This window comes from Giraffa tippelskirchi, chromosome 1 (assembly GCF_054371585.1).
Source record: "Giraffa tippelskirchi isolate mGirTip1 chromosome 1, T2T-mGirTip1v1.2.pri, whole genome shotgun sequence".
Classification (NCBI taxonomy): domain Eukaryota; kingdom Metazoa; phylum Chordata; class Mammalia; order Artiodactyla; family Giraffidae; genus Giraffa; species Giraffa tippelskirchi.
In genome coordinates this window covers 226716653-226727435 of record NC_137275.1, presented here as the reverse complement: position 1 = coordinate 226727435, position 10783 = coordinate 226716653, and the positions used below count along the sequence as shown (strand labels likewise).

The following is a 10783-nucleotide window of genomic DNA, read 5'->3' as shown; positions in this document are numbered from 1 at the left end:
GTCATGAGTCCATGTTCTGCCTAAACAGAGGTCTTTTTTATCCTTTTCGGAAGTTGAGGACAAGAGAACCATGGAGGCATATTTGACACGGTGCTGCAGAAGAGAACCACTGACACAGATCTGAAGGAAGGAAGCTTCAGTACTCTTCTGCCAACTCTCAAGAAACTGTCCAGGTACACAAAAAGGTTTCCTAGCGGAATTTCAACTCTTTATCTTTTTCTGTTATCACTGCATGTCTACAGCCCAACAGGCGTGGCCTTCATAGGGACCCTGCAGCTGTCAAGTGGACAGAATGAGAGACACAGATGCATGGAACAATTTTATGGACTCTGAGGGAGAAGGTGAGGGTGGGACGTTCTGGGAGAATGGCATTGAGACATGTGTATTGTCATATGTGAAACAGAGCACCATTCCATGTTCGATGCATGTGACAAGGGCTCGGGGCCGGGGCAGTGGGATGATCCAGAGGGATGGGAGGGGGAGGGAGGTGGGTGGGGGGTTCGGGAAGGGGAACACATGTAAACCCATGGCTGATTCTTGTCAATGTATGGCAAAAACTATTACAATATTGTAAAGTAATTAGCCCCCAAGTAAAATAAATAAATTTATAAAAAAAAAAATAAATAAATAAATAAATAAAAGTGCCTCCTGATTCACTTCATAAGATGATCAATTGCACAGCTGGGAATTCACTGTAGTTTACGGCGCGGCGGTACTTAGAAAGGGAGGTCTATGTGTGAGCGCGGCGGTACTTAGAAAGGGAGGTCTATGTGTGAATGTGCAAGTGTGAACACGTGTTTGCTCTTTGTTAACCACGGTATTTGTGTAGAATACATCTTCTTATGATCACAGAACTTTGATTTAAATAGTGCCAATCTGTCCAGTATGATTGAAAGCAGTAAATACCATGGCATTTGTGTTTGAATTTCATGCTCTTTGCCTTTTTTCTTTTCAAAATTAATTATCATTAAAATGTATCATGGTACCTATTTGTCAGCAAGCCACTCAAAAAGATGCCCTTGAAAATATTTCCAAGCAGCTTTTCCTTCTTCTGCTGCCATCTGGAAGCAAACAGATCCACCTAACACAAGAAAATATTTTCCAGAGCTTCAGCTGTGCCATACGGTTAAAACTCAGCTAATTTCCAAGTTCTGTGTTCCCACCTTCTCCACAGCATTTCAAACCTTCTGAAATGACAAGCTTCTTCAATAGTGTGTTTTATTCCTGGGAAAAGAGCAATTGTATGGATACTTGGGTACTCTAGACAAAACCTGGCAGTGAAGATGGGCCTGGGGTCCCAATCATCCAGACATACTGCAAGGAGTCCCCATCGTCCAGAAGGCTTGCTTCCTGAGGAGTAAGGAAAAAGCTGTCAATCAACACCAGTTTAGGCAAAAGTTATAAAGTCAAGCATTGAATTACAAAGTTTGGTCCCTGCAGTCTTTGGTTTTATGATACTTTCTGTATTTCAAACATCTCCTTTGTGCATTTAAAAATTTGAAAAGAAATCAGTAGCAAACATAGCTATCATCTGGTTTCTCTGTATCCATTTCCCTGTAGGCCTTTTTCTGAGGCAGTAAAGAAAAACTTCTTTGAATGTTGATCGGTAAGGCCAGTGCTCACTAGCACAGAGCTGGACAACAAAATAGAACACAAAGCAAGCAGTACAAATAAAATGTAAAAGGCAAACAGATTCTGCCCTTTCAAACACAGTACTCTCTAAAAGACTCAGGGGCTGGCCTGAAGATGGAGGTAGCCTTATTACAGCTCACATCACTATGTTCACCTAAAATGCACTCCTAGTTGGTGAGTATGAGCTTCCAAGCTAGTTGGAAAAGACAGAAGTGGAAAGGCAGGAGTGTCCCAGTTTGTCTGCTCTGTGCTCCATGGCATCTGTGCAGATGTTCAGACAGTTCTACCTCCCAGCTTCCAGTTACCCCACATTATCAAAGAGAAATGTGAAAAGAGCTGGGGAATGTCTGATATTTTTACTTTAGAATTGAACGATATTTATCCCTAAAAAATTCAAAAGACAAGTTGCCATTCTTTTATAACGATACTAAAATCAGTAAAACCAGGGATGGCGGAGCCTGGTGGGCTGCCGTCTATGGGGTCGCACAGAGTCGGACATGACTGAAGCGACTTAGCAAAATCAGTAACATATATTCTATGCAAAAGATTTTGAAAACCAGAAACCTAAATTTTGGCAGGCCTCCCATTTTAATGAATTGAAGGACAGGAAGATGATTAAACACCAGTAGACAGAAGAGTGGTTTTCATGAACTTTACACTGGGAAATAGAATACCAAAATTATCCACGTGTAACTATCAGTCATGGATCCCAGTGGAATCACATGCAGCTTCTGTAAGTCATTCTCTAGCTCTGATGGTCTCACTTTTGAAAAGTAAATATTTTTAATCCATGGGGTAATAAATTTATGAACTTATTTAATTCTGGATGGAATATTTTTATTTTACTTTATAGTACCTCTATCTACCAAGGGGACAAAAACCTTCACATAAAATATATCTTCTTTTTCACCTAGAAAAGACATCTTCATTCATCTCAAATTTTCTGAATTTTTCATGAAATCCTAAAACACATCTGTGTGGATTCCAACACAAATGGCACAATAAACTAGAGAAAAATTGCAGCTGTAGTTTTGTTTCCATAGCTTCCAGAAGTTAGGGAGCTATTCTCAGGCAAGTAATCCTGTGATGAAAGGTCAGCTGCATTTTGTTCAGGCTGCCAGAAGACCCTCACCAACGAAGGTGAAGGGTCTGGAGTCTGTCCTGACTCTTTCTCAGAGGGGGTTTCATGTCTGAAGGTGGTGAATCGAGGGGACTGTGGTCAGGATAGACATTGTCCTCATTTCAGAATGAGGACATTCCACTGGGATCCATGACTGATAGTTACACATGGATAATTTTGGTATTCTATTTCCCAGTGTAAAATTCATGAAAATCACTCTTCTGTCTACTGGTGTTTAATCACGTTCCTGTCCTTCAAGTAATTAAAATGGGAGGCCTGCCATAAGTTGGAGAAAGGGCATGCATTTCTTCCTCACAATTCTCCAAGCAGCAAGCCCTTAGGTCTCTTGGGTTGAAGTTCAAAGAACTTGAGCTGTTTGGGGTCTATGAGAGTAAATTTGTAGAGAAAAATCTTTACAGAGCTGGTGCCTGCCAATGACACACAGCAAACTGGGCAGGTTCTGTGTAACAACCATCTCCCTTCCCTGAACAGTAACATGAAGCAGGTCAGAAGGCAGGTGACACGGCCCTCCACGTGAAACAGCAGCACTGTGGGGAGGCAGGGAGGAGGCGAGTGAGCGCCCTCCGTTTCCCTGCAGAGCCATCCCGGGCAGTCCCCCAACCCCGCGTCACTCTCCTCTGGCCTCGACTACTTCCCTTCGCCGTAAGTCATATCACAACAGACAACAGTTTTTTGTTGTTGTTGTTGTTATTGTTGTTTTCCTTCTCTAGGTTACAGTCATGGAACACAGACAAACACATTTCAGACGATATGGAATTACAAAGTGTAGAGGTTGGAAACCCTCTGCCACCCGCGTTCATTTTCTGGACAATGGGAGCCTAAGCTAAAAGTGGGGGAGTGACTGCTAACAGAAGACAGGCTCCCAACTCCCCACTGAGGGCTCCATCTGCTACACCGTCAAGCCAGCCTCTCCTCCTCCATATCAAGGCGTTCATGGCCACCCCTAACCCTGGCCAGCAGTCACTCACCTCAGGCCCCAAGACAACTGGTGAAAAGTACGAATTAATGTACTGCTTTTAGTTTAAATTCTGATTGCCTTTATACATTCCGTGGGGACTCAGGCTAGGGGAAATGCAATGATCCTCAATAAACTACAAGGGAGTCTGCAAGTCATGACCCTTCTGAATTCAAAAGAAACACTGAGCCCTTCTCTTTGTGTGAATTGTCACATCTGTACTAAGACCACGGCCACTTGGGGAAGTTAGGCATTTTTCAGGCCTCAAACACAGGTGAGCTATGTGCAAACACGTCTTAGGGCAGACTCCCCCACCATGCTGAAGACTGATACCATGTCTTAAATTAGTTTATCTCAAGGGCAGACAAAATACTTCCATCACATTAACTTTACAAACACTTATAGCAAGTTGTCAGTGCAGGGTCAGAGAAAACAAGATGCTGTAGTGCTTACAATCTTGGTTCTCAAAGAGAACCCTGAAAAGGTATCTTCCCTTCTCCCTTCACTACCCCAGAAATACCCTCTCCACAGAGGTGACAGTGAAAATAAACATTCCTTAGTTCCTCGAGGAAAAAGAACTTCCTGCGATCAGCCTTGAGATACTGACTCCAAGGGGAAGAAATACACCTTCCCTGCTATCATCAGAGGCAAATAAAATACAGAATCACTGCCAAGTAGAACTCGAAGACATTAGTTATGATCTAGTCTCTCCCTCAATTCAAAAAACTGAAGCTCTTTCTTGGGCACAAAGCTGCCCGAACGCATCTCCTTAGAAAGGTCTCGAAACAATTTGAACAAAATTTAGGCAAAAATCTTTTACAGCTAAATGAGTGTCAAACGGCTGAGAAGATCCTGTAGAGACGTTCTCCTCCCTCTCGGCTCGGTGAAGGCCTCCAGGAAGCGCACAGCCTTCCTTTCTGGGGAGGGGAGATCGCAGTCCCCCCAGGGCCCCCGCGGACCGGTCAGCGGGCATCAAAGCCCTGGACCCACGCAGGGCGCTCGGGCTATTTCAACGCAGGGAAACAGCAGGGGTGCACTTGGTGCACAGAGCGACCTTTCCTGGCAGCCGGGAGAACCGACCCAGGCCGGGTGTGGCAGCCCTCTGACGCAGGCGCCCCTGCGGCTCTCTCTCTCGGCCCAGAGTTACTTTAGAAGGCAGGGTCCCCCAGCTCGGTCCCTCCCCAGGACCTCACAGACACCCCTCCCGGGCCCCGGACGCACACCTCTGCCCGGGTCTCCTGGGGCGCGGGCTGTCACGCTGGGCCCTGCAGCCCCTGGCCGGGCGTCTCCTTGGCCTTCTTACAGGTGTACAGCCACTTGATGATGCGCGCGTTCCTCTCGACCACCGAGGTGGTGCTGGGCACCTGCTCCGTCAGCTCCTCCTCCTGCAGCCCCTCGTCTTCCCCGCTGCGCCGCGAGAAGCCGCTGTCGGAGGTGGCCACGCTCACGCTGCGGACCTTGAGGGCGCCGCGGTCCGACCCGGCCGAGAAGTTCTCCCGCCCGAGCGCCTCCACCACGTCGGGCTCCAGGCCGCAGTACTGGAAGAAAGTGTCCGATTCGGCCAAGGACGCGGAGTAGCGCGAGCTGAGGTCGGACTGCGAGCGCTGCAGCCCCCGGCGCCTCGCCCCCAGCAGCTCCGCGCCGCGGGGCGCAGCCGAGACCCTGGGGGGCGTCCCGACGGACCGCGCGGGCGCGGGGGGCGCGGAGGGGCCAGGCTCGGCCCGGGCGGCCCCCTGGGCCCTGACTCCCCACTCCGCTTCCACCCGGGCGGCGCCGGGAGGCTCGGGCGTCTTGTCCTTGCTCGGCCCCTGGAAGAGCTTCTTCACCAGGCTTGCCCTGGGGCTGTCGGCTCCCGACGCTCGGGCGAAGTCGCACTTCTGACGGTAGATGACCAGCGAGTCCGGCCTTAGCGGCTTCCGCGCTATCGCCCGGCGCGCCCCGGGGCCGGGGACGCGCGCCTGCCCTCCGGTCGCCTCGGGGCTGCTGCCCCTGCCAGCCGGGCCTGGGCCGGCCCCGAGCGGGCCGCGCACGTACTTGGCGCGGTCGGCCGCCAGCCTCTCCACCGCGCTCCTGCGAGCTGGCCCAGCCGCGTCCGGGGCCGCTGGGGTCCCGGAGTCCGGGGCCAAGAGCCGCGCGCTGGCGGGCGCGTCCAGGGCGCGCATCCTCCAGGCCCGGCCCACTGCGGAGACGCTCTCGGACTGCGTGCGGTCGTCGGTGGATCAGCTCCGAAGTCGGTTCCGTGTGGGCAGCGGCGCCCGGGTGCCCGGGTGCCCGGCCGCCCGGGGCGGGGGCAGAGTCCGCTCGGACTGGAGAACCGCCCGCCGGCCCCGCCCCTCCCGGCCCCGCTCACCTCGCGCCGGGCCCGCCCGTTCTGGGTCCCGCCAGGCTTCGCGCGGACCTGCTCCGGGGGCAGCGCCGAGCCCCGCGGGCCCGCAGGGCAGAGAGGCGGGGAGGGCCCGAGACGGTGCGGCCCCGCGGGCTCACCGCCTCTTCCCGGACGCGGGGCGCGGTCACCTCCGACGCCGGCACTTCCGGAGCGGGGAGGGCAGAGCGGCTCCGGCGCCACCCCCCACCTGGCAGGTGTCTCCTGCCCTTTGAATTCTTAAAGTGACCTCGGGATGTTCGGAAAGTGACTTGAATTTCCTGGAGTGCTCTTGCAGGGCACTCCTCTTAAACTGTAGGAAAGGAAAGGCTATGACGCGCCGCAGGACAGGTCAGTCTGTGTGTCAGGCAGAAGGGAACCAGGAACCGGGACTGGGTCCAGGCTCAGCCAGACGGCCTGCCGGTGGCCCGACCAGACTGGACCGTCTGATGCCGGCACTCGCGGGAGAGCGGCGACTGCGGAGGCAAGGCTCAGGGATTCGGGAAAAGCCTGAACACAGTCCCAGAAGACTGCTGTTTTTACCGTAATCAGTGTAACACGGAAACCCCGGGTTCACCAGAGGAGTGAGTCAGTCTAGGAATGCTGAAAAAGTCTAAGGGAAAACATTGCCAAAATTCCATTCTTTCAAAAGTTGGACAAAGGACTAACAATACCTGCCAGACGAGTGATGTGTCCACGTTATCTCCTGTGAAAGCCAACTCCGTGATGCGCTGACCTTTCAAAGCTGTGGTTGAGTGCGCCTGGCGCAGGGCAACACAGCAACACCTGGCTGCAGACAGGAAGTTGCCTTAGTTCTGGGTCTGATTTTTTTTTTAACAGAAATGCCGATGGGCACCAAGCGGACTGGTGGTGAGTCAGCAGGGGCCGAAGCTCAATGATTTCAAACGGGTTTGGCAAACCTGCACCCACTGACCACCAACTACCCAGAATCCCAGCAGGTGCCAACTGGGTCTTCAGACCTTGAGTTTCTCTGAGGTCATATCCTATAGTCAGTGATAGAAACACAAGAAACCAGGTCTCCTGAGAACCAGGCTACCCAGTTAGTGTCACCAGAAAATGCCACACTGACGTGAAAAGATGACTGTGGTCCCGAAACTGTCAGAGAGAGAGAGATGGAGCCTCTGCTAGCTCCAGGGATGGACAGATAGGATATTGGTGGTGGGAGGACATGGTTGGAGCCCAAAGCCCAGCTTTTACTCAGGCCCCCTTGTCTATTGTCAGTCAGAGAAAAAACATTTTTAATTGCTTAGCCCCAAATGCCTCCTTTCTGTGTTTACACTGGGACCGTTGCAGCAGTTCAGAGAGAGAGAACTCCTAAGCACAGGGTATCTGGAATTTGTCTGAGCCTGGGTCCACCATTTATTAGCTATGTTCCATTGGACAGAAAACAAATCTCTCAGGGCCTTTGCTCTGTCATTTGTAAAAGTCTTCATTTGTATAGCGTAGAACATTCACTGCTTTTTAGTGAGCACTAAATGAGGTCTCTGCCCTGGCTTCTGGAGAGGCTGTCAGGTTGAACTTCTCAGTGTCTCTTGTTAGGGTCAGGTTGCTCCTCTGTAAACCAGACCTCATTACTTCCACCTGCTAGGACATTTATTAATGAGATTATGCATATAAAGGGCTTAGCACTATGTCTGGTACAGATCAAAGTTTCTTTTTTAAAAATTTGATTTGGAAGAAAATTGCTTTAAACACAGACCAACTTTTCAATAAATAAATGTTTTAATTATGGTGGTTATGATTAGTGGATTATCACATTTTAAATAAGGTTAGTGAATTCACATATGAGTATTGAATAAAACTACTATAAAGTTGTATTTAAGACATAGATATTAAGATACAAGAAAATTTTCTCCGTAAATTTTTCTCACTGCTCAGCTGGTGGCTTAGACTTTGAGCCTCATTTATCCCTGGCATCATCTCCAAAGACATGATCAGAGCAGGAATAATGCTTACAGACCCAATGATCCAGAAACTCTCCTCCAGAGAATATGTCCTGTGGAACTAAGAAGAGATGTGTTCACAGTATGAAGATATTCACCGCAGATAAGCAGTTGAAATCAACCTACATTCAACAAAAGGAAGAAAGTTAGATAGTGGATGACATACCCATGGGATGGAGCATCATGCAACCGTTTACAGTCATGCTTCCGTAGGGTATTTTATGGAGTGCAAAATGATCAGGGTGTATGTGAAATTTTAAAAATGGGAAAAATATAGTGGCAGTCTTGAGTAAATAGCTAAATATCATGAAACCTGCAAAGACTAAATCATGAAGAAATAGAAAATCCACATAGACCTATAGCTAGTAGGAGATTGAATGAGATATCAGATGTCTCCCATCAAAGAAAAACCTTGTAACTGATTATTGACTGACGAACTTTTGAAGAAGAACTAATAACCAATTCTTCTTAACTTTTCACCAAAAAGTGAAGAGGAGGGAACACTTCCTAACTTGTTCTATAAGGTCTGCATTACCCTCATACCAAAATCAGACAAAGATAAAATAAGAAATCCATATATTAGTATCCTTTATGAACATTAATGCAAAATTGCTTAACAAAATACTAACAAGCATAATTCAGGAGCATATTGAAAGGACTACCTACAAGTGGGATTTATTTCTGGAATGCAAGGGTGGTTCAATGTATGAAAATAAAACAATATAATATCAACAGAATGAAGAGAAAGAAAAACATACAAGGTCATTACAACTGATACCAAAAAAAGCACTTGACAAAATTCAACATACTTTCAAGATAAAAACACTCAACAAACTAAGAATAGAAGGAAATTACTTCAATGTAATAAAAGTCATATGTGAAAAAGCTAGAGTGAACATTAAACTCAACAGTAAGAGACTGAAAGCTTTTTCTCTAAGATTAGAAACAGGGCAAGGGTGCCTGCTTTCATCACTTCTATTCAATGTAGTACTGAAAATTCTAGCCAGAGTAACACGGCAAGAAAAAGACACAAAAGCCGTGCAGATTAGAAAGGAAGAAGTAAAGTTTCCTCCGTTTGCAGATGAGATGATCTTATATGTAGCAAATGCTGAAGATTCCAGAAAAAAAAAAAACTGTTAGAACAAAATTCAGGAAAGTAGGAGGATGCAGGTTAACACACAAAAATCAACTGTGCTTATAAATACTAACTGATCAATCTGAAAAGAAAATTACAAAACATTTGCATTTACTATGGTATCCAAATAATGAGTAAAATATTTAGGAATTAAACCAAGAGGTAAAAGACTTATATGATGAAAACTACAAAACACCACTAAAAGAAATTAAAGAAGACATAAATTGAGCTACATCCCATGTTAATAGTTTGGAAGACTTAACCTTGTTAAAAACCCAATATAACCTCAAATGATCTATAAATTAAATCTAATCCTTATGTAAATCCTGATGATATTTTTGCAGAAATAGGAAAAAAACCTATTCTAAAATTCATGTAAAACATCCAGGAACCCCAAAGAGCAAAAAAAAAAAGCTTGAAAAAGAAGAAAAAATTGGAGGACTTACACTCCTGGTTTTATAACTTACTGCCAAGCTAAATCAAAAAAGTGGGACGTTAACATAGAGACAGATTAAAGACCAGTGGAATAGAATAGACTCTTAAACCCTCAGATATATGGTTGAATGAATTTTTATAGGGAGTGCCAAGATGCATAGATAAGGTACAGTCTTTGCAACAAATGGTGCTAGATAAACTGGATATCCTCATGCAAAGGAATGAAGGTGGACTTTTACCTAACTCCATATAAAAAAAAAATTAAATCAAATTGGATCAAGAACCTAAATATAAGACCTAACACAATACAAATCTTAGAAGAAGACATAGGACAAAACTTTGTAACATTGAAATTAGCAATGATTTCTTGGCACAGGCAACAAAAAAAACAGACAAATTGAAATTCATAAAAATGTTTTAAAATGTATGTATCAAAATCACTATTCACACACTAACATGGCAACCCACAGAATGGGAGAAAATATTTGCCAGTCATGTATCTGATACAGAATTAATAACCAGAGTATATAGAAAACTCCTAAAATTCAGCAACACAAAAACCCAATTCAAAAGCTGACCATAAATTTAGACATTTCTCCAAAAAAGATTACACAAATTGTCAATAAGCATATGAAAAGATGTTCAGTATCAGTTATCATTAGAAAAAGGTAAATCCAAACTACAAAGATGTACCACTTCATGCCCATTAGGATGGCGACTATTAAGAAAGAAAGAAAGAAAGGTCAGAAAGCAACACGTGTGGGTGACGCTTTGGAGACACGGGGACCCTTGTGCACTCTCAGTAGAGAACAGTGACACCTCCATGGCAAACAGCATGGCAGTTTATCAAAAAATTACAACTAGAGTTACTGTGTGTCCCAACAATTACACTTCTGGTTATATATCCAAGAGAAATGAAAGCAAGATCTTGAGGAGATATTTGTATACCAAATTCACAGTAACGTTGTTCACAATAGCTAAAATATTGAAGCAACCCAAGAGTCCTTCAGTAGATAAATGGATCAGCAAACTGTGTATATATCCAACAGAATATCATTCAGCCTGAAAAAGGAAGAAAGTATTGCAATGGACTGCAACATGGACAACCTTGAAGACATTATGCCAAGTGAAATAGGCCAGTTACAAAAAGACAGATACA

The 10783-nt window shown here is 46.1% G+C and overlaps 1 protein-coding gene across 1 annotated transcript; it reads right to left on the bottom strand.

The window, feature by feature from the left end:
- Nucleotides 1-642: 642 nt before the first annotated feature.
- Nucleotides 643-6080, bottom strand: FAM110C (family with sequence similarity 110 member C). Its single transcript, XM_081576839.1, has 2 exons — nt 4952-6080; nt 643-1350 (listed from the first exon to the last, which is right to left on the bottom strand). Exon 1 carries the CDS (start codon nt 5888-5890, stop codon nt 4982-4984), a length of 909 nt encoding a protein of 302 aa, XP_081432965.1. The 5' UTR covers nt 5891-6080; the 3' UTR covers nt 643-1350; nt 4952-4981.
- Between the last annotated feature and the right edge of the window lie 4703 nt (nt 6081-10783).

Excerpts from the sequence above, each read along its gene's own strand:
- FAM110C (XM_081576839.1), bottom strand. The coding sequence starts at position 5,890 with ATGCGCGCCCTGGACGCGCCCGCCAGCGCGCGGCTCTTGGCCCCGGAC.